The following is a 24,578-nucleotide window of genomic DNA, read 5'->3' on the forward strand; positions in this document are numbered from 1 at the left end:
TTGCCCGCTATGGTATGGGCGGGCAACGGCAGTGTGAATATAGCCTTTGTTGTACAAAATTCGGAGTGCACTGCTCGACACAAATAACCTATAGGTAGAGATTGTTGGACCTGACATATAACTTTTTGTCCTGGTCAGAGGGACTAACCCAAATGCCTAACCCAAATTTGAACGTTGGGTCTGTTCATCTGAACATACAAGTACTTATAAGGCTACTTCCACTACTACTACTCCTTCTCCTAATCTACTCGAGTGCCTTGTCCCATACTCGTAACTGGCCCGCAGCATCTGGGTCCAAGCTATGAACTTTCCAAAACTGAATCATAAAAGGCAAAATTTTTGTAGCGTTTTTACATCAATTTTACATCAATTTGAGCAATCATGTGAAAAAAGTAGCAAAAAAGACAACACCATATTTTGCAACTTTTTAATGCCAGAATTCTGAATTGGCAAATTTGTTGTATCAGGATTCCCCAAAAACTATAACAACCATAACTACTACCAATGCTCCTACTACTACTCCCACTCCCCCCACCTGCACTGTCCCTTAGACATATATACTCCTCCGTTTTCCCAGTCCCAGCTTACAACTTATTCAAAACTAAAGCAGAAAGTCAGAAGATTTTAGACAAAAAAATCCAAAAATGTTACAATTTTTGATGCCGAAACTCTGTGTTATGACAGATAAGGTTTATCAGTTTCTGGATTAAGCAGAACCTATAACTACTACCTCTAGTACTACTCCACCCACGTGAAGTGTCCTATAGATGCAGATAGAGATCAGACAGAGTGCCAGCGCAGAACTTTTCAAAATTGGCTCAAAAATCTTAAAAATATGTGAACAGAACCCAACTTAATAACCAAGTCCTGCACTCAAGAATTACAGTGTCTTCTTCAGGATTCCTAAAATTTGTAACTACTATTAGAACTTATAGTACTACTACTTCATCAGTATCCAAGTCCCAGCTTAGAACTATTAGGAATAGAAGGAAAAACTGTAAAAAAAAGTCAATAAAAGTTAATAATTCCAAAAAGTTGCAACTTTTTGACAACCAGACACTTCAATCCTTATAGTAACAACCTCTACTACTACTACTATTCCACCCACCTGCGATGTCCCATAGCTGAAGACGGACCACAGTATCCGAGTCCCAGTTTAGAACTTTTAACGCAAAATCCACCCCGATGGTGGCGCGGTAATGAGGCGAGAAGTTCTGGTGGACATAACGCTTGATGATACTCGTCTTGCCTACTCCCAGGTCACCAATCACCAGGATCTTGTAGAGATGTTCCGTGTGATGGCTTTGCATCTTGATTCCCAAACTCCCAGAAAAACTAATCCCATGCTCTGTCGAAAAATTCTTTTCAGGGTCAGGAGGAAGGAAAGGGGGAGGGATGAGAGAACTGCACTGACAGAACACGACAGACACGGTAGGGAGTAACAAAAAAAAAAAAAAACTACAAAAAGTATTGAGGGCTAAACATTACACTGAAATGTAAAAGATTCTAGAAGACGGAAACACATGTGGTGACACTGTATCAAGATAAGATTACGATTTTTATCTCCGAGCCAACATATTACTGTATTTCCCTCTCTGACACACAATGAAGCAGAATTTACATTTTACAATTTTTTTTAAATGTTTTTTAATTTTTTTTTATTTTTCTAGCACGGGCTGTATGAAAAAAAATCGGACATCGGTTAAGTGCCGGATTATGAAATATTTCAGATGATAAGAAAGCTGTACTAAAGAATAGAGGATTATGGTTCCACAGCCCAAAGAGGAACATTAACCCCCAATGTGCCACTATATTTTCGTCAGATTGGTTCGTACCTGTCTCAATTTTTGAAAGATGTCCAATTTATCTCATATATTTTTGTAATGTGTTTTAGTGTAGGGGGGAGGATATTAGATACAGTATTTTCCGGACTATAAAGCGCACCATCAATAAATGCCTGCTAAACCATCTAGGTTCATATATAAGGAGCACCGGATTATAAGGCGCACCGGATTATAAGGATGAATGACCAGCAGGGGGCAGACCTGTGCACAGTTCAAGGCAGCTGTTGTCTGTAAGTACGGTTCATATATAAGGCGCACTGGACTATAAGGCGCACCTTTGATTTCTGATAAAATCAAAGGATTTTTTGTGTGCCTTATAGTCCGAAAAATATGGTAATTTACCAATATACATCTATTAATAGTTTGGCTCTACTTTCTTGATATGTAAAGTGAGGCCTCCTGTCTTTTACCTCATCAGCCAGAGATTCCTGACCATAAAATGGTCACAGATGGAGGGTCATGTGATCTCTAACTGTCCATGAACAATCGCCCTGCCAGGACTTTGATATTTTACTCATGAATACTGGTCCTGGCAGGGCAGTTGCTCATGGACAGGTATAGATCACATGACCCTCCATCTGTGGCCATGATATGGATAGGAATGTCTGGCTGATGAGGTAAAAGACAGAAAGTACTTGTGTTCACTTTCACTTTGACCAGAAGAGTCCATCACTGTTCATCAAGGGAAAGGAACCAACCAGAAATGTGGCCCCCACTGAATATTATTATATACCCTAAAAAATCTGAGTCTCACATGGTAATGGAACGTGTGACACCATTAGCTGTTAATTCATACTAACCAGTTTTAAGAATAACATCCACCGCTTCAGTCATATAGGTCCTCTCTATAATTTTTTGGGGTAATAGTACATAGCATGTTAGGGGCCTCAGATTAGGACCCCCTATAAGCATTATATACATAGGACAGAAGCATCTTTCTTTAGATTATTATGTACACCATTCTATATTGATGTTATAGTTCCTCAGGGGGTGACTCTATGTTATACACGCCCATGCTTTAATAAGCCCGCCCCCAAGGAACTCAAGTGTTGTTTTTTTATCCGCCCATATCTTTCCAATACAATAAACTTTCACAAACATTTCCCAGTAAACTGTGAGGAGCCGAAAACTTCTTCCGTTTAAGACATTTGCAAAAGATTTATTACTCCGATGGCCCCCGCGTACCGCTGAATGATATAAGAGGCACATTGTGACAGATCTGGGATTTAGAGATGATGTGTTCGTTATCTAGGTGTTTACTTTGTCAACATAATTACTGACGTATGCAAATTACAGCAACAATTTTTCCCGTTTATCCTCGGTGGAAAAGAGGCTTTTTGCATGATAATGAGACACAAAACACTCATTTGCTGCATATATTTAACATCCGGCGACGTCCCTTTGCGGGTGGATTTGGAATTTATGAGTCTTTTAGAGTGGTTTTTATCCCTTGTGTGTTTGTTAAATGATGAGATGAATGCAGGGAATGGTACAAAAATAAAATTCATAAACGTTGTGGTGTAGTCATCATGAGTTGCAGATTTCCTAAAATCTATGTAATGTATGTAGCAAAAAATTCTGATAAAAAGGTCTTCTCTAAATGAGAACCCCTTAACAATTTCCTAATTGAGGCGTATAGGTGTAGCAGAGGGGGCTCCCTATCTAAAGACTCCCTGTACAACTTGTATGTTAGTTACATAATTACATATTCAAAGTACTGCACATCACATAATAGACACAATTTTTTATTATATAAACTGTCCCATTGATCAACCCTTCTAAAGATCATTGGTAGAAACTTAAGCAAGAGCAGATCCTGTCAGAGGTGGCACACACCTTCATGTCTGTGTGCTTGGTTTACAATCCTTCATCCTGGTGGTAGATTTCCATTAAATGGCCAGCATGCAGTACCAGCTTTTACCTGTAGTGGCTGCTGTAGGAGAAACTACCAATGATCTTCGGAAGGGTTGATCAGCTGATCAATGGGACAGTTTATATTATAAAAATTGTTTCTATGATGCGATGGAGTCAAATATCTACAATTCAGTCCTCCTGTTGTGTAAGTGATGGCAGATAAATAGGTTACAGAATCTGGACACATTGTTGAATATGGTAATTTGAGGGGGGACTAATAAAAAGAATGGGGAAATTTATCAGTTTTCTGGTATACAAACCCTGAAATACACCCAATTCCTTGTGAATCTGCCCCAATTATTTCCCCCTTTTATGCTACCTCCATGCCAAGTGAGCATGGAGGGGTGCAAAGGGTGTTGTCCCTGGCGGTGGAGTGGGTCGGGGCTGGGTTTTTTCTTGCCCTGCACCTGAGAACTCACTATAGCCTGCACCTATTCAGGCTTAAAGGTAACAGCGCAAAAAGCAAGTCATATTCCAGGGCCTCCTAAAGCATCCAAAACAGCGGAGAGGTCTTCTATGCCGGTGTATGATAAAGGTCCCCCAATGGGGTTCAAGAAAAAAATACTACTTACCTCAACAGTGCACACTATTGGGGCAGTTAAATAATGAGACAATTTGTTGATATGTACTAAGGTTGGTAGCCAGAAACATGGGGCCCCCATGATAACATGAAAAGGGCAAGATAAAGCACATTGGGGCAGATTTACTTACCCGGTCCATTCGTGATCCAGCGACGCGTTCTCTGCGGTGGATTCGGGTCCGGACGGGATTTATTAAGGTAGTTCCTCCGACGTCCACCAGGTGGCGCTGCTGCGCTGAAGAGCATCGGAACGCACTGGAATACACCGAGCCGGGCTGAGTAAAGGTAAGTGCAATTTTCGCAACGCATTTTTTTTTAAAAATGCGGCGGTTTTTCCGAATCCGTCAGGTTTCCGTTCGGCCATGCCCCCCGATTTCCGTCACGTGCATGCCGGCGCCGATGCGGCACAATCTGATCGCGTGCGCCAAAATCCCGGGGCAATTCAGGGAAAATCGGCGCAAATCGGAAATATTCGGGTAACACGTCGGGAAAACGCGAATCGCGCCCTTAGTAAATGACCCCCATTGTGACGCCATTTTGCCCAACCAATCACTTAGTGTCTAAGTAACAATATGTGGTACGCAACAATCAAAAGCATCTGACCTGGTTTGGGAGTGTTGCCCAATTTTTTTTTGTGGTCTGATGGCTTGTGTCCAATTTAGACCCCTGGACCTTGTAAAGCACGGTCAGAACACCTTGCTTATCTGCACATGCCCCGAACATGAGGTGCTTACCCATGTAGGGTCCCAAACCTACTGACAGGTTCCCTTTAAGGTGAGGACACTCCATCTTAATTTTTTGCCTTTAATTTCTTGGTCATATTACATATTAAGGTTACACCCGATATACATTGTGGCACAAGTCATACGTGCACCAACTACTGGCTGCTAATTAGACATTGGTCTATAACGAGCAGAAGATGTAGTGTTACGTGGACGCACAGATCTGAGGTTCATGAACTACTTCGTTTTGTAAAGACCTAGAAAAGAAAACCTAAGCACAAGCGCAGGGCCCGGGAATATCAATGCTCTTTTTGTTGCGTCGTCCTTCTTACTGTCTCCATCAGATGTTCACATGACTGGAGAGGTTGACCCCATCAGTGTGACGAATCACATGAGTGCGGGATGTCAAGGGATTATTCAGGGTGGCTTTCTCATCAGATTTTTCTTTCTTTTTTTTTCTCATTCTTAAATTTTTTTTTTTCGTTACGTTTTGTGAAATTTTTTATGCCGTTTAGATTTTTAGGCTTCGAAAAATCTGTGAAAATCAGTTTTTTTATTCTTTACAACGTGATATGATACATGAGTATAGGAATGGGTTTATCTAACGCACCTTTAGCTATACCTAGAGCTTTTTAGCTCTAACTAAGTGTGCCAAGATATGCTGTACTCCTGCCCACCGGTACTGCCAGATCATAAATCCCAGTGGGCAGTGGTGATGCTCCATGCTGGGAAGGGACTTCTTCATGGTCTGACCTTTCAGGCGAAAGTGACCTTTCAGACGTTAAGTGTCCACGGGACAGTAACGTCCCGTGGACACTTGCCCACTGATCCACCGGGCATGCCCACTTCACACTCCTCCATGCAAACTTGGCGTGGAGGTGGCGTAAGGAGGGGAAGTAGGTGAAGTTCTTGGCCATATGCCGGGATTTGCGCCTATCTATAGCTAAACATAGAGTATAATGTACATGACCATTTTATATATATAAACATATATATAGCAAAGGTAATGTATATTCATACTTACTTGCATAAAATAGATAGCGGGGTATTAATTATTGGCTTTGTGCCAGTTTCTTTTTTCTTTTATTTTTCTTATTTTGGCACAAAATTAGACCAACAAAAAGCAAGATTGCCAACTTCTGCACCCCATCATGCATGTGGTTTGACATTTGTGACGCATATTTGCTCTTCTTACGGTATGCCAAATACATTGGACCAGATCTACCGTATTATTCTGTCTGACGCTGGTTTTATGTCTGACTTTGCACGGAAAAGTATTTCTTTGGAGCTTGCACATGTGCAGTGTCCAGGGTTAGGGGTTCTGGTTCCGCCAGGCACTGTTGAGGTGTCATCACGTGTTGCTGCTCTCCAGAATGGATGGTAAGGTGCGGGGCACCCCAATGGGAAATAAGTCCGGAGAGTCAGGGTCTCCAGGGAACAGTTTCATTCTTTACTGAAGCAATAAAAGCAAAGCATAGGGATGACAATCTCCTCCCTGGCAAGAAGAAGGGTTCTCTGCTGAGGAAAGGCCTGGGCTAGCTTACCCACTCTCTCTCAGAAGGCTGGCACCCTGGTCACAGAGTCTATGGCAGCTGTCTCAGCTTATCTTCTGGTTGCCCAGGTAGACTGGCAGTCTTCTCCTTCTAGCTCTGTTTCCTAACTGAAAAAAACTCAGGTATGGGACTACAGGCGGTCCCCTACTTAAGGACACCCGACTTACAGACAAACCATAGTTACAGACGGACCCCTCTGCCCACTGTGACCTCTGGTGAAGCTCTCTGGAAGCTTTACCATAGTCCCATACTGCAATGATCAGCTGTAAGGTGTCTGTAATGAAGCTTTATTGATAATCCTTAGTCCAATTACAGCAAAAATTTTGAAACTCCAATTGTCACTGAGACAAAAGAAAAAGATTTGTCTAGAACTTCAATTATAAAATATACAGTTTCGACTTACATACAAATTCCACTTAAGAACAAACCTCCGGACCCTATCTTGTATGTAACCCGGGGACTGCCTGTATTCTCCTCTATATACCTTTTACCAGGGAAGGAGTCGTTACATTTCAGCATAAAAACAATGACAAAGATTTCCATTGAGTCCCCATAATATTCCATGGTTGTAAACAATTTCCCAGACAGCGCCTGTCATTCTAAAGGTCTGTCTGGTAAACAAGTCTGTTGCAAAACAACTTCTGCCATAGATGGTAAATTACTGACTTCTCTGAGAGATACAGAAATCAGAAGAAATGTCTCTCAGTGTACATGAACCCTTTCTACTAGTCTCTATAGATACAGTACGATAAAATAGGGTACACGCTTCCTGAGCAACGCAGGGGACGCCAGATAATTGCAGACCGTGCCCCAGTATTCAATACTCTGCCGCACCCTGCACATTACAGTGAACACTGGCGCACGGTCTGAGCACTTAGTGCAGTTTGCCTTACTTCTGTAAATTACCCTTAAAATCGGGCACCAAAAAAATAACACATAGCTCCAAAAATAATGAATGCCCCTAATAATGCTGTCTTAATTGGGTGATATTTTCAGTGTCAAGCTGGGAATACGCACATAATACATGGCAGAAAACACTTCTAAAATAAGTGGAAGGAAAATAATACCGTATATATATTTGAGTATAAGCTGAGTTTTTCAGCACAAAAAATATGTGCTGAAAAACCTTACCTCGGCTTATACTCGAGTCAAGAAAAAGTCAAAAAGTGTACTCACCTAAGGCAGGTCCTCTTCTATGCAGCGATGCTCCGGCAACGGCTCTGTGTCCCTGCGCTGTCGGTCTCAGGCATGGTGACGTCAGCCACTTGGTGACATTGTACTATGTGTGCCGGCATTGGCACACACTATGATCTCATCGAGCAGCTGACGTCATGGTGCCTGCGACTCCCTTATAATCAAGTCCATAGGTTTTTCCAGTTTTTTTTGTGTAAAAATGAGAGGTATCAGCTTATACTCGAGTATATACAGTACATCCATAATAAGTACCTTTAAAAATGAATCTCCCCCCATACTCAGTGCTGAGTTCGATCCACGAACCGGCGAACAATCCGTAATTTATGGAGAACTCCTCCACACACTCATTGCAATGCTCAGTGTCACGGCCATTTGTGTCACATGTATCCTCATCCCCTGCCTCAAAAAGAAACTTTTCCCAAGTCCCTTTGGTGGGTACAAAATCAATTTAGGCCTAACTTGGATTGAGTTACTTAGCACATGTATGTCATTGGGGCGCTCACTTCCTTAAAGGGAGTCTCTCACTTCCCCCTAAGCATTGCAATCTGTTGGCTGCATGTTGAAGTGAAATGATTTAGGATTCCAAAAATACCTTTATTATTTCAGTCCGTTTTGCCATTTTCACTATTTTATTTTTAAGCTAATGAGACAGTTGGTGCACCCCCTTGGGTACTGATATTCCTACCTGGACCAATATCATCTTGAATAAGTAGGTAATTTATCTTAAGAGAAGCATGAGGTGACACTAACTTAAAAGAGGAAAGGGATTTAGACGACAGGATAAGCAGGGACACGACCCGGGTGCACTCGGCATCTCATTAACATACGGATTGAAATGGGAATTTTGCTGGAACGGCATAATGAACAGAAATAATAGGTATTAATTTTAACTCATAGTGTGTTTGTCTACAAGGTTTTTGGGAAAGTGGTAGATTCCCTTTTAACCCCTTAACGGCCTTTTTTTTTAGTTTTTTCACTTCCATTTTTCACTCACCACCTTCAAAAATCGATAACTTTTTTTATTTTTCCACATAAAGAGCTCTGTGATGGCTTATTTTCTGCATAACCAATTGCACTTCATAGTGATGATATTTAATATTCCATGCCATGTACTGGGAAGCGGGAAAACAATTCCAAATGCAGTGAAAATGGTGAAAAAACACATTTGTGCCGTTTTCTTGTGGGCTTGGATTTTACAGCTTTCACTCTGCGCCCCAAATGACATGTTTATTTTATTCTTTGGGTCGCAGCGATCACGGGGATACCAAATTTGTATAGGTTTTATAATGTTTTCATACATTTACAAAAATTAAAACCTCCTGTACAAAATTTTTTGGGGGGATTTTGTCATCTTCTGGCGCCAATAACTTTTTCATACTTTGGTGTACGGAGCTGTGGGTGGTGTCATTTTTTGCGACTTTAGATGGAATTTTCATTGCTATAACTTAAGGACTGTACAGCCAAAAAAGTGCCATTTTCAACTTTAAGCGCTGTTTTCTGTTACGGGGTTAAATGCAGTGAAAAACCGTTATTATATTTTGATAGATCGGGCATTTTCGGACGCGGTGATACCTAATGTGTTTATGATTTTTACTGTTTATTAATAATTATATCAGTTCTAGGGAAATGGGGGTGATTTGAATTATTATGTTTTTTTAGTTATAATTTTTTTTTTAAACATTTTTTTATTTTTACTTTTACTATTTTTCAGACTCCCTAGGGTACTTTAACTCTAGGTTGTCTGATCGATCCTAGCATATACTGCCATACTACAGTATCTTCCTCCTCATTCATTACAATGTGCAATTAGCACATTGTAATGAATGGGTTAAAAATGAGACAACTTCAGGCCTTCGTGAGACCCGAAGCTGTCATCGGGGAGTGACGATCCGTGGCAAGATGGCGGCGCCCATGCAATGCTGCCGGCGGCAATCAACGTGAAAACACCCACAATATGCAGCAAAGACTTACCGGCTATGGAGAGAGCTTGCACGGTGTAAGGGGTTAAAAGGTAAAACCTCCTACCTCATAAGACCAAAGGGCTCGTCCTGATCGGTGGGCGTCTTAGTGATGGGACCACAACGGGACACAAGAACGGGGGTCCGGTATACCCCTATCGCACCAAAAAGATGGCCGGTGCATGCGGTGGCCCATGTGCGGGCTGCCCAATTCATCTCTATGTAGCTGACAGAGATTACTGAGCGCCGTACTGAACAATCTCTGTAAGCTCCATAGGGTCAGCCCGCACATTGGCCACCGGCTGCTCCAGCCAGTACAGCTTAAAGGGGGTATTCTCGTCTGGGCATTCACATCCAGATTCATTAATCTGCCATATATAAACATTTCTTTGATAAGATGTCATTAAAAAAAAATTACCTGGGTGAAGATAATTTCTCATAAATGTAGTCATGTTGTCCCTTAGAAACAAGATGGCTTCCTCGGATACGGCCACCACTGCTGGATGAGTGCACAAAGATACAAAAGGTTTTTGTGAAATGTCAGGGAGTTACTGCACATCCCACAGACGTCCTGCGGTAATAAACGCTGAATCCAGGTGGTCAGTCAGGACTCAATAGCGCATGTCTGGCCACGGCTGCCAAAATGTGAGGTGGTCGTATCCGAGGAAGCTATCTCGTTTCTAAGGGACACAATGACTACATTTATGAGAAATTATCTTCACACAGGAACATTTTTTTTAATAATATCCAACTGAAGAAATGTTTATATATGGAAAATGAATTAAATTAAATTTAAATGCCCAGATGGGAATACCCCTTTCAGTACATCGGACCCCCATTGTAGTGATCTGTGGTAGTCACATCACTGAGCCCTCGACAATCACACCAAATCCCAAACTGTCCACCTTAGGTCCTTATACCCAAATAATCAGTGGCAGGAAAGTAACCAGAAACAACCCCTGCATACATCAGCGCCGGGGAGAGGAGCAGGGGATGAGCGCTGCTCACCCCCCGCCCCTCTCCATAGGAATACACAGCGCACAACATGTCCTATCTTGCTACGGGCTCCCGTACGGCGCCGTGAGACCATAGAAGTGCATGGGGGGCTGTATATACACCCCACCATAAGTTTGTGTGAATGTAGCCTTATTAGACAGGTACTACCTCCAACTTCCCCCATCATAATTAATGTAGGCAATGTGAGTAGTTGTTGATGTCACCACCGTCTGCTCCTTCTTTGCATTTCAAGGGTTCAAAGTTGTCATAAGTTTTCCTGCGATCTAACTATAGGACAAGAAGTGAAGCATCAGCGAGTTCATCAGCGGCCTAAGGCGTAGCGATATTATAGGACTGTAACCCCGGACGGATCACAATGTGTAGCCTGAAGAGTGAAATCTGTCAGACATTAATGGATGGTTATTTAGAAGAGCATCCGCATCAGCGGCACGGCCTGCATCACATGACTCGCTATAAAGATGTAGCAGAGCTGAGATGGTCACTAAACTACAGCATCAGAGTGTGTGTATATATATATATATATATATATATATATATATATATAACCAAAATGTAGTTTTATTATAATAGGCTATAATAATATTATAACTTTTTTTTCCCATGGACTATCGAACCAAGGATAGGGGCTTCTGAAGCAATACTACCCATGCAACCACTAAACTTGACTAATTTCTTATGTAAATGGAATGAGAAGAGTCATATTTGCCTGACTTTGGGGGAAATTTCACATAGAAGTGGAAATTCTAGAAGGGACATTTTATCCCCTACCTGAGGGGGGCTAATAGTTTAGTGGGGTAAAACCTAGTGAAATGTTCCCTTTAAGCTCTTTTATCACATGTAAGCTAAACATTTCCCTTGAAGTGACCTGAATCATAATCATGTCAAAATCTGTTTGAAATCTGAATGCAGAGGAAACTTTATTTATATGTACTGTATATGCAAATTAGTTGGGAGCACCGGCTGTAGTCCACTATTTTGACACTATTCTATAGCATCTATAGTGTATACAGTGGTAGCAAAAACTCAGCTCAGATAGATTTCCCCCTAGTGGTGACAGCGGGAAGTGAGTAAGGAACATCCCTTTAAATATCTCATCATGGTATGATTTTATTAGTACCCATATCCTTGTACCTGTCAGAGCGAGCAGCATCAAGATTCTCTGCAGGAACGACGCATCTCTCTTGGCACCAGTTGTGACAGAAAATGTCTTCATGCCATCATTAATACCATGCATATTTATTTTCAGATCTCGGGGCTATTTATAAGACAGCTGGACTCCTTCATGTAGTTAAAATTCCAGGATTGGCGGAGAGTGATGGACATGTTTGTTACAGCAGAAGCTCCGCTGTTATTAAAAATCTATTGGAGACATTAGATGGCGCATTTACATATCACGCCGGGGGGAGAGGGGGCTGTCATGATGGAGGAGGCATATGGAGCAGATAAGAGACAAAACTGGGAAATTCCGTTTTATCGATTATGCATTAGTTTTAAATCTTTAAATAACACAAACAATTATATACCAACCCATCCCGAGTCATATGCAAAAGTACGCTGACCATTACTACAGTCATGTACAAGGTTTGCCAGAGCCCATTAACATGGGAATGCTTCACAACCCTCCGAAATGGGGAAGATTGACATAATTTGCTATGCCCCACCCCTTACTCCTCCCCCTAGAGTATTTGCTCCACCCACTTCCTTTAAGAATTAAAAAGAAATGAGATACTCACCTCTCCTGGCCCCCCACAAAAAAAAACCCATATGGTTTTTTTTTTTGTAACACATGAGGGACTCGTCCCAATTGTATATCTGTTTCAACAGGACCCCATGGCAATTAGAAACAAGTAGCAGGTGTTCCACGTTTGGAATAGAACGAGGCAATGATGTCATCACATGGCGCTTGCTGGCCCGAGAGACACACACAGCAACAGTGGAGAGCAGAGAGCGACAACTCTTTTCCGTTTCCCCAATGCATTCAATTCCACCTGTATCCCAAGGGCGAAGGAAGAGTTTAATACCAGAATTTACCTCCTGCCACCAGGACATTTAGGATGTATGTACAGTGGGTATAATGTATGTATAGTCCTTTACATTTTTCACTTTGTTTCATTGCAACCAATTGATAAGATCAAAAAAAAGTTCCTTTTCTTTCAAGATGAGGGCAGATTATTGTACAATAATGAGCAGCATTTTTTTTTTTTTATTTAAACAACTAAAATATCACATTTTTATAGGTATTCAGAGCTTTTGCTGTGACACTCATATTTAGCTCAAAACGGTCAAGTACAGAGATCTCCTGAAGCAAAACCTATTAGAGTGCTCTGGACCTCAGACTGGGCTGAACCTTCCAACCAGACAATAATGTTAGGGACACAGGACAGTGTCTAGGCCATGTTAGAGGCGGCAACCTCTGGCCCGTTCATACAGCCGTCTAGTCAACATGTACAAAACACAATTCGTAAACCTGCATCCAGGCACATAACCCCCATTCACTCAGACAAAAAAAAAAAAAAAAAAACTAGACACCATCTTGTTTTATACAAAGAAGAAAAACTTTATTCAAAAATCATTAAAATTCACAAATGGGAAGAGAAACAAAGTCCCTGATTACCTGTGATTAAGGCACATAAAATCCCTTTAAGGCAAGACCGATCAGAGTGCAGGTGTGAAGATCTGCCTGCCCTGTCAGTGCTATATCACAATATAGTAAGTGCTGTATTCTGTGAGGAGAAGCTGTATACCCTGTGGTGGATATACCATTATTGATGGGTCTGCAGCCCTTGGCACACCAATGGTAGGAAAACTACAACTCCCAGCAGGCACTGCTGTTATACTGTGCTCTGATCTAACACAAAAGGTAATGGAGCATGCTGGGAATTGTAGTTTCCCCACAGGGTTATTAATGCCCATCCTGATAAAGGAGCTTTAAAGTGATTTTTCAGACATTTATCAAATCTTTACAGCAAAGTCTTCAACAAGGACTTAGGATATGTTCACATGGGACAACATTGTTACAGAATTTCAGTCAAAAAACCCCACACATGAAAGTAGGCCTGAAAACAGGGCGACTTGCACTGCAGGTTTTTGGCGCAGTGTATGGTTAAAATCTCACTTTCCTGGTATTGGTGGTCACAATTTTGACCTTTCCCTTAAAGGGGGTTTCAAAGATGACAAAAATGGCTGCTTTCTTTGAGAAGGAGGCGGCCATGTTTTGTCAATCCAGGGCAAACCCCTTTTAATGAACGACACATTGGGGCAGATTTATCAAGCTGTCTGAAAGTCAGAATATTTCCAGTTGCCCATGGCAACCAATCACAGCTCAGCTTTCATTTTACCAGTGCTCATGAATATTTTAAAGGGGAGCTGTGATTGGTTGCCATGGGCAACTAGAAATATTCTGACTTTCAGACAGCTTGATAAATCTGCCCCATTGTGTGATTCCTGCCCAAGGAAAGATTTAATACTGGCCACATTACCCAGATCCCTTTTAGTACTACAAAACCCAATTTACATGAACAAATCTTAGTATCCACATGAGGCCTAGCAATGTAATGAACCTTTATTATGTCTTTGGTTTGGGTTCCCATGTTGCGGAGTACGGCTTATACATGATCCAGCTCCAGCCTTGAAGGGGGTTGTACAGAGTTTCAGACACATTGCTGCTTTTTTTTTTTTTTTACAGAAACAGTGCCACACGTGACCATGGGTAGCGTGTGGTATTGCAACTCAGCTCCATTCATCTGTATGCAGCTTAGCTGCAGTACTGGCACCAACCATATAGTCAGGTGTGGCACTGTTTGCATAGTCACATTTCCATGTAAACACAAGCTCCAGCAGGAATCATACATGAAAATTTTTGATGCAGATTAAATCCGGAAGGGTATTAAAAATGGTACAGGAGGCACCCAAAAACTGAATGCATGATTACAGCCTCAAAAATTGATTATTTCAGCATGATTGTAAAGATAAAATCTTGTAACCGCTTTACCGTTCACATACCACCACCCCCCCCCCCCCCCCCCGCTTACAATTTCGGAATAGGAGTCGCAGCTACGGCTATACTCTCGATGGCGCACTCGTTGGTGCCCCTTCGGATGCGGAAGTAACCCTTCTCACCCCATGACTCGCCCCAGCTATTCTTCACAATCCAGTATTTCTCCCCACTGTTGGCATCTACCCCGTACCCCACCAGGAGGACGGCATGGTTGGTTAGCTGAAACGGGTTGAAATTATCCCGCAGCCCGGTGTGGTGGTAGATCCCTCCCTTATAATACATGAAGTCATCATAGACCTCGAAGGCGACGGACAGGGGACCTCCAAGGAGCAACTCGTATTTCATGTAGGCCTCGTTGCAGCCCCCGTAGAATCCGCCCACGTAGTGATATTCGGAGGAGTAGTATCTGTAGGAATTGTTTTTCAGGGCACAGGGGGAGTCTCTGGCAGTGTAGGGATAGTCAGACTCTTCTACGATGCCAAAGTCTTGGATATATTTGCCGGAGATCAGGTAGGGGAAGCCGCCGTCACAACCTGCGGTGGAAAGACAAGAAAGCCATGAACTAATATTTTGTGCTCCTTTCCTCACAAGCAGGGCAAAAAGACATTTCTATTGGTTGCAAGACGTGTCCATGTCCATACACTTACCACCAGGTGGTGCTATTGCCCTGCTTTCTAGTCTTCATTTAATCATCAACACCACTGGTAGGAGGGGTGTATTCACCCCATGGAAGACATGAAGCTGTATAGAAGAACCACTTACCTTGGGAGTATTCGCTGCAGGACACCACTTGCTGGGGACTCAGAATAGGCGTCTGCTGAAGCTTGGTTGAGACTCGGATCCGGGCTTCCAACATGCCCATGGTGGAGAAGGAGTAACAGCTTCCACAGGAGCCTAAAGACAAAACACGTATGAACCCTCGCCCACATTTTACTCTACATTGCTGGATTATAGGTTTAGGAGCTCACCTTGGTTTCTCACAGGGCTGACAAAGTTATACCCCTGGACATTGCGCCAATCCCAAGTGTCAGGGAGACCTTGATATTTCTCATCAGTGGGCAAAGGTGCCGGCGGTGGCGTGCTGGAAGAGCAACACAGGGAATGTCATGGCACCTATCATATACAGTAGCAGCACAGCATGTATGGCTTAAGGATCTGTATAAAAAGGGAGTCCATCAGCTCCTTAAAGGAAACCTGTCATGAGGATTTAGGACCACAGTCAGGATCATAATGATGCAACATTGACTCATTCCTGGTCATTCATATACAGTGCTCACAGGGGTGTCATACTGTGAGGTCCCCTCCTGGGTGGCAGCTCATGGTCACTTATGACAATGTACTTATCCTATAGTAAATTTAAGCCCAAGGCCTCATTCACACGACCGGTACGGCACCGCACCCGTGAAAAGACATGTCCTATATTTTCTCGCCATACATCGCTACGGAAAGAAGCGAAGGTGAGCGGCAGAGGCGTTTTGGGTACCGCCTACAAAGCTACACTATAGCTTTGTACACTACCTGTTGAATGCGCTTCCCTGCCATAAGCCTGGTACAATTTGCCCTACATTTATGGATATTGACACTGGGGTGAAGATACTTTACATTTTATTTATTGGTCCGGGTATTACTACTTTTTAATGCATATCCGTATATACTCGAGTATAAGCCTAGGCGCCGAATTTTAGGAAAAACCTATTGACTCAAGTAAAAGCCTAGGGTGGGAGATGCATTGATCACAGCTTCCCCCCAGTATATAGCCTGCAGCCCCTGCCTGAGGTATGCCCAGTAATAAATTAAAAAAAAAATATATATATATATATTTTATACACACACACACACACACCTCACCTTTCTGATGCCCCCTTCAGAGTCCCTACGCTGCTGTCACATATACCATGACATCAGCTTTGCGCGAGCCAAAGCTTCAGAAGAGAAGGGGACCTGTGGGGGGCGTCATAAAGGTGACTAGAGTTTGTTTCATAGACTCAAGTATAAGCCTAGTTAAGGTTTTTCAGCACTCACCTGAGCAGGCAAGTAGCTAAAATCACCAATATTTTATTACGTGTAAGGTATGAAGTGCCCTTTCTAGATGTTCCCCTTATCTTAAGGAAGGGCAAGGGGAGGTCCACTTCAGAAGTGCCAATCTTCTGTTCTATAGCACCTAGAATCATGCTTTGTGTCACATCTCATCTTTCAGACGACATCAGGCTTGTGGGTTCTGTGAGCTACATATCTGGACATAGAGGCAGTTAACACCTTGCTGACCGAGGACGAACTATATCGTCCTTGTGCGGCAAAGGGTGTATGGAGAGCGCTCACGAGCTGAGATGCGCCTAAACTTGACGCATCTCATTTGATAATGCAGTGAGAAGAGTCATATTTGCCTGACTTTGTAGAATTCCCTTTTGTGAAATCTCATCCAGTTACCTATGAAAATGTACCCTACCTGAGGGTGGGGGTGGTAGTTTAGTGGGGCACACCTGGTGACAGGTCCTGTGTGTCTCCTTTACACCACCCCCCTCCCATGCTCAAAGTATCAGAACGCTGACAAAGGCATTTTTAAAATCAGCATAGCAGAGGATATTGGAACCCATCACCAGCTAAAAATTACCTTCCTGGTGACAGGTTCTCCATAGATTATATGGTCCCGAGAACCCTTGGACTGATCTGCTCTGTGTGTTGCAGTACAGTGCACAGCTACGTAGTCACCTACCTTAGGATTTTTGATTTCCGCCCCCCGGCTCGTCTGAGCAGATCCTGCATGGACAGTCCGTGCAGTTCCGGGTACGCACCGGCTGTCCATGACTTCTGGACAGAGTTGATTTGTCCCACGAGTCCATAGTTGCTTTTGAAGGGAGTGCTGGAGAGCCTGCGGAGGAGCAAGAGGCAGATTATTTTCTGATAGTCTTAATTTCAATTTTTGGAGCCTGCATGACCGTTTGATCATTTAGCAAAAAAGTTGCGATTCAGACATTTGGGCGCTATTTTCTGTTGCAGGGCTCAAATAATCATTTTTAGATTTTCATAGATTGGAATGTGGTGATAATCAATGTTCTAGTAAAAAGATTTTTTTGTTTTCATTTTTTATTTGTAGAACCCTTATACTACTGTATTGCAGTATCTGGTGGATTGGTTGGAGATCTGCTACAGTGTGCCACAGGCACACTAACATCTGCAGCAACTGTAGGCTTAAGCAGAATCCACCAGGATTTAAGGGCCACTACAGGCATTTAACAGGTTAACACCAGGGATCAGTGGCAGCAGTGATTGCTGGTGTTACTATTGGGAGTTGGTTTCATTCTGTTACATTTATTTTGGACATTTGGGCACCATTTTGCATAATGGGGGGGGGGGGGGTTCAACTCCGGGAATAAACCTCCTGTACAAAAGCCCTTTATTTTGCCACCTTCACATGCTAATAAGTTACACTATTTTACAATGCTACCATTTTGAGGACTATACAGCCTTTTGATCACCTTAAAAAAAAAAAAAATTATATTTCTGCAAAAAAGTGCCAGTTTTGACTTTTTCTATTACAGGGTTAAAGGCCGGAATAACTATTTTGATATAAAGACAGTAAAAATGTCTGATCTCTTTGTATCAGTTCTAGTGAAAAGGTGCGATTTGTATTGTTAGTTTAACATATTTTTTACTATTTTTTTCCAGACCCCCTTGGGTACTTTAACCCTAGGTTGTCCGATTCTACCGTATGGCAGTTTGAGGATTTTACACATCTTAAAAAAACTGTACTGCGCAAACTGTACATTGTAATAAGTGGGTTAAAACCAGACAGCCTTGGGTCTTTGTCTGACCTAAGGCTGTCATAGTAACCAATCGTTGACCCCTGATTACCTCACAGGGGGCGGCGATCGAACCCAATATGACAGCGCCCAGGCCCATCAGGATTTAAATGCCTCCGGCAGCTTTGCTGGGGTAGTTTATATGGTTAAAATCTGCAATTTTAACCATAAAACTGCAGGTTTTTGCAGCAAACACCCACCTTGTATGCAGAGGGCTCAGCCTGTGAGCCCTCTCCACACACTCGCAGCCGACGTGTGACGTACTATTACGTCACACGTCTATAAAGGGTTAGAAGGAAGGAGGACATGGATAAATATAAGAAGAATATCACAGTCACAGTGCCTGGATCTACTTGCAGCACTGGGGTCCTGGGTTCTAATCCCACCTAGGTCAACATCTGCAAAGAGTTTGTATGTTCTCTCCGTGTTTGCGTGGGTTTCCTCCAGGTCCTCCAGTTTCCTCCCACACTCCAAAACATACTGGTAGGTTGTTTAGCTTGTGAGCCCCATGGGGACAGGGACTAATTTGACATGCATTGTGATAATAATAATAATTCCCTGGTATCACGATGGTAGATTCCTTTAAAGGGCATTTAATACCAGGCATTTCATCCTGGTGGCAGATGTCCTTTAAGGCTGACCATACACTAGATGCCTACGGCCTTACGCGGCTGACAGACATGAACCCCCCCCAATAACCCATAATGCAAACTCCTCCCATTGTGAATTTATTCTAATTAAAGAATCAGCTTCATTCATCTCAAAAGTAGTGGTTCCTCTCAACCATTTTTTTTTTTTTTATCTGCTACTTCCACCTCATGACATCTTGCAGATCTGTGTACAAGACTCACCATTCTGCTTTTAAGGGAAATGGCGCCTGGTTCACCTTTACGCCCGAGTTTGGTGATATTTTCTTTCCAACGAAGCAAGCCCAGTTCCGGCCCAGGACGTCGTGCACCCAGCCGGGGATGGTCTCGTGACAGAAGCTGGTGACATTTGTTCCGTTTTGCTCATACTGAAAGTGAAGAACCGAGATGTGAACTAACCACAAGCAACACTGATAAGGAGGAGATGTGACAAGAACGAGGGTGGACAATTATGGGAGGTTTAGGAAAGTACAGACCACGCAGGGTTATTCTTAGAGTTTATTCAATGCGAACCACTTTACAAGGACCATATTAAAAGTCTGCAGCACGAGATGAATCCATGATACTACCTGCAGATAGGACGCCATGTACAATCTGCAGACAGCATGTTATAGAGCAGGAGGAGCTGAGCAAAGTGCTCAGCTCCTCCTGCTCTATAACATGCAGCCTGCAGATATGGCACCATGTATAATCTCCGTTCCTCCTGCTCCATAACCCAAAATAATACACAGCTATGGGCAGTGTCACTCGGCTGCCCCTGTATATTTATCCTACAATGCTTCACGCTCGTTAGATTAGCAAAAAATAGTAAAACAGATGAAAAGACATAAGGTTGGAGCAACAGACTACACATATATCATTTGTAGTAGCAGGTGAGGGGAGGGGGGAGAAACACCACACACTATTGATCATCTGTAGGGTAGCGGTCATCTTTACCAAGTGGAGGATGGGACCCCATATGCAATTATCCGTGGCCAGTAGTGCGATTCAGAACAAGCACGTACCCTAAAGAAGGCAAACCACTTGTAATTCCCGATGACAACTTCAAAGCCCTGATTGTAGATGAGGGTGACAAAGCCGACATTTCCCAGGTTATCCTCCGCGATGTTCAGCTGCTTTATTGTAACAGTCGCCTTCTTCTCCACCGGTCCTAGAGAAAAGACAGATGTTAAAACTTATTCCCCCTGCGCCATCATATTGCAATGGGTCAACGTCAAGTATTTAACCAGGGAAGATCAGATTTATTTTGGCAGCGGCATCAAATCGCAAACAAGGCATAAGGAAGAGGCTCCTGGATGACTCCCCACAGCACCCAGTACAGTCACAATGTAATAAAGTCCTAAAAAAGGCCTTAAAAATGAGCTGCAATTGTTCTGGGGTGCATCACCAGAACCCTTCCAGAGTGTGGCTGCATAGACAACAACAAGTTCCCTGAGAACTTTGAACTCATTAGTATATTTCTTAAAGGACATCTTCCACCAGGATGAAGGATTGTACACCAAGTACACAGATACTGGTGTGTGCCCCCGCGAGCAGGATCTGCTCTTCTCAGCTTCTTACACCACGTTTATTATCAAAGCAGCTTTGGAAATTATGCTAATGAGTCTGAGGGGCTCCAGGTTCCATAAGTGTTAATAAAGCATGGAGCCCCTAACTGATTTGCATAATTTTTATTTTTTTTTTCATAAAAAAAGGCATAAGAAGCTTAAAGAGCAGATCCTGCCAGAGGGGACACACACCAGTATGTCAGGGTGCTTGGTTTACAAGCCTTCATCCTGGTGGTAGATGTCCTATAAAGATTTAGTGACATTGGTTCATATCTTGTAACAGACAGACGTTTCCTTTAAAAAGGGAAACGGTCACCACATTTTTTTTCCCATAAATCTGGGCCAATGCACCATATTCATGAATTGTGTTGCACGTTCATCTTGAAACTGGCACGCCCTGCACCAACTTTTGTGCACATGGGGTGTGTGACAACAGTCAGGGACTAGTGGTGGCAAACCTATGGCTTGGGTGCCAGAGATGGCACTCCCAAGACCTCTCCGTGGGCACCCCTGCACAGAATCTGCCAGACAACCCGAGTGCCACATCCTTGTTCCTCTAGCACTATGGACAGTCCCAAATTATCAATGAAGCTCCTCCTCCAGGCCCCCTCACCCACCAGATTCCTCTTCTGAAGAAGAACCATGATGGAAGCCACAATGACGATACGAAAGAAAGTTCTGACAGGACAACAGCTAAAAGTTACTGCTTACAGTTCGCTGTTTTCAAGGATTGGACAGGTATTTAACAGGAATTTGGGGGGGGGGAAATCGGACAATATGACTGCAAAATTGTGTTGCAAGATCAAGCACCAGGAAGCAGAAGGTGAACTCCGGCGGACCTGAGCGGGGAAGCGCCACATGCAGGATATCGGGAGCACTATCTTAGCGAGTTGCGGCACAGGGCATTATTATCGGACAATGCACTTTTGGTGAACTCCTGCGGCTGCGCAAGTAAATAAGCCCCAGTAAGTTAAGGCATTCCAAAGCTGGAACAAATGGCAGATGTGAAAAATCGTATTGCGTCCGAAAGGCGAAAGTGTGCCCTGTACTGAAGGGGTTAAAAGAAATGTAAGCTGCTGGTAAAACACTAAACGGCTCAGTCATGTTGTCCTCCTCAACTAAACATTCTCCGCAAACGCTAAAAAGGAGCATTTTTACTCTGCCAGGAATAATGTAGTGCGACTTCTGGGTTTGGCGCCGTTTTTTGGAAGAAAGCGTCCATGTTTTTCAGTTTCCCGGAAAAACCCTGTAGCTTTGGGCAAGATGTGAATTAACACGACACCTCTAGAGTCAACACAAGTGAAGATGAAGCTCTGCCAGGTCCTAATCCATCACATGGGAGACACAGAAGTGACATTTATTCAGTGCCACAAAATATCTCTGCCTGAGCTTTACTGCAGCCGCCTGACACAGGTGTGCGCCCCTGTACATGGCAGCAAGACAAACACACCCCAGCCGTATCACTTCCCTGTACAACCATTGCACAATAGGGGAAGAGATACAATGTTGCACGATTAACCCATTAACTTCCCGCTCAGCCGTGTACAGACTTCTGCTACAATGTAACCAGTCCCTGCAACTGAATCTCCACTGTATCAGGAGGTGTAACGTTATACGGGGAGTAACAGGAGGAGGACGCTCAGCGCCAAACCGAAACTACAACACTACTGCCAAGTGCATGGAGGGTCTGCAGCTGCTGCAGAACACCATTGCAATGCGGTGCTAATAAAGCAATCTGTAACGCAGTATTACAATGCTAATAACAGTTGCTATCCAGCTTTCCGAGGCTCCCGAACAGCAGATATGACTACAAGGAACTGATGTGAGACTCCCTGCATGACTAGTCCAAGGATTAAGGGATTACAGCAGCCGTAGTGGTTGTTACCCAACTTTCCAATGATTCAGAATGGCAGATCTAAATTCTAGGGATTGCATCTTGTCCACAGAAATCTGATCTGCCCTATGTTATTGCATCTCAACACAACAGCAGCCATGTTGGTCGTCACCCAGCTTTCCCAGAACAAGACAATAATGGGTTAATAGGAGGTTTCTATTTCTATAGCCAGGGAGATCCCAGAAGTATCCCAGCATGCTTTGCACAAAGATTAGGGGAATTTTATAATTGGAGCATGCGATCAGGTAACTGACTGATCACATGACACTCGTCCACAGAGCTTACAATTCATTACTCTAGGAGAAAGGTATAAAAAGTTTTACTCCTTAGGGACGTTGAATTATCAGCTCTATGAAGAAGGGTGACTTAGGGCCATGTGATCAGCTAGTCCCGCAATCGCATGCTCTGTCCCACCTGCTGCAGAACATCTTTAGCGGAGGGTAGACATCACTTTTTTGCTTCTTACGTAAAACAGACAGAACTTTGCACAATCACGAGACCTAAGCATTGCACAATAGAGAAGAGTCACTTGACCAAGGCTGCAGGTATAAGGAGAAGCACAGGAGAGGGAGAGGTCACATGACCCAGGTCAAGCTGGTCCACAGAGCTTACACTCTACTATATGCTATATTATACCAGATTGCTCACATTCTGATCAAAAATAGCCTAGCCCACAGAGCTTACAATCCATTTGATGCCACACATGATTCATATGAGCAGCCTGGACCACAGAGCTAACAAGCTTTTGCATGCCTTATTACTATACAAAGAGGTGGCCACATGATCCAGATCAGTCTTGACCAAGGAGCTTACAATCTATAGCAGAAGTCTATAATACCAGAATGTGGACAGAAGACATGACCAAAAATCAGTCTGGACCACAGAGCTGACAATCAACTGCATTCTAGATAAAAGTTGAGAGTTCATGGAGATGACCACATGAGCCTGGACCACAGAGCTAACAATTACATTCTATATTGCATTGCATCCAGCAGATCACCCTGGACCACAGAGCTAACACTCAATAGAACATTTTGTAATAGTTGACCGTACATGGAGCAGGTCACACAACCCAAATCCATCTGGACAGCAGAGCTTGCACTCTGTACCATATTTTACAATACTTGTGTGTACAAACAGGTGATAATACGTTACAAATAAGCTTGGGCCACAGAGCTTACACTCCATTGCATGTTCTGTAATTCTTGAGCGTACTTTGAGCAGATCACATGAACCAGATCATCCTGGACCACAGAGCTTGCACTCTATACCATGTTTTATAATTACCCGAGTGTAGAAACAAGGGATCACGTCATATATCTGAGCTTGGACCACAGAGCTTGCACTCTATTGCATGTTATTACAGCTGTCTATGCCAAGACGTGATCTTATGACCCAGATCACACTTGGCTGCAGAGCTTACACTCTATAACACAGCCCTCCACGTTCTCACCCAGTTTGGAGCAATCTATGTCCCGGTTGCGGGCCCCTCCTTTACTAGGGCTCACTTGGAACTCCCAGGTGCCCTCCAGGTCTGGGAAGGTGCAGTTGGCAGGGGTGTCAGAGGCCCCGGGCCGGCTCCAGGCCGCCAGGAGGGTGATCACCAGCAGCGAGCACAGCTTCTCCATCTTCACCTCTGACTGCGGAAGACCGGGCGCCCAGGGGTTAAGTAGTGTCAGCGGGTCACATGACACATAAGGGCGGGGCTTGTCACAGACGGTGAGAAGACCATGTGACGCTTGGGCGGGGCTTGCCGTGAAGTGGTCACATGATCTACTCCACAGACAAGACTCAGACTGAAGATTCACAGCTGCCCAGAGAAACCAATCAGAGTTCAGCTTTCATTTGACCACAGAGCGCTGAGCAATAGAAAAGGGAAACTGATTGGATGCTTTTGCTCCCTGCTTCTTA

General features: G+C 43.4%; 2 protein-coding genes across 2 annotated transcripts in view; both read right to left on the bottom strand.

Annotated features, from left to right (window-relative positions):
* The window catches only part of RAB38 (RAB38, member RAS oncogene family), a 40,274-nt gene extending 38,847 nt beyond the window's left edge, over positions 1-1,427 (bottom strand). The window contains exon 1 of the mRNA XM_072134071.1: positions 1,109-1,427. Within this exon, the coding sequence (XP_071990172.1) occupies positions 1,109-1,310 (202 nt within the window). The 5' untranslated portion in view covers positions 1,311-1,427. The remainder of the gene's footprint in view (positions 1-1,108) is intronic.
* An 11,888-nt stretch (positions 1,428-13,315) lies between these two features.
* Positions 13,316-24,332, bottom strand: CTSC (cathepsin C). The gene is made up of 7 exons (XM_072134072.1): positions 24,121-24,332; positions 20,231-20,376; positions 19,431-19,594; positions 17,493-17,648; positions 15,748-15,860; positions 15,542-15,673; positions 13,316-15,312 (listed from the first exon to the last, which is right to left on the bottom strand). Exons 1-7 carry the CDS (start codon positions 24,293-24,295, stop codon positions 14,810-14,812), a joined length of 1,389 nt encoding a protein of 462 aa, XP_071990173.1. The 5' UTR covers positions 24,296-24,332; the 3' UTR covers positions 13,316-14,809.
* Between the last annotated feature and the right edge of the window lie 246 nt (positions 24,333-24,578).

The sequence above is a fragment of the Engystomops pustulosus genome, chromosome 2 (genome assembly GCF_040894005.1).
Source record: "Engystomops pustulosus chromosome 2, aEngPut4.maternal, whole genome shotgun sequence".
Lineage (NCBI taxonomy): Eukaryota > Metazoa > Chordata > Amphibia > Anura > Leptodactylidae > Engystomops > Engystomops pustulosus.

Excerpts from the sequence above, each read along its gene's own strand:
- CTSC (XM_072134072.1), bottom strand. The coding sequence starts at position 24,295 with ATGGAGAAGCTGTGCTCGCTGCTGGTGATCACCCTCCTGGCGGCCTGG. Across the intron at positions 17,649-19,430 it reads TTTCCCTTAAAAGCAGAATG|GCTCTCCAGCACTCCCTTCA; the intron begins GTGAGTCTTGTA and ends GCTCCTCCGCAG. Across the intron at positions 15,674-15,747 it reads CAGCCCTGTGAGAAACCAAG|GCTCCTGTGGAAGCTGTTAC; the intron begins GTGAGCTCCTAA and ends TTTTGTCTTTAG.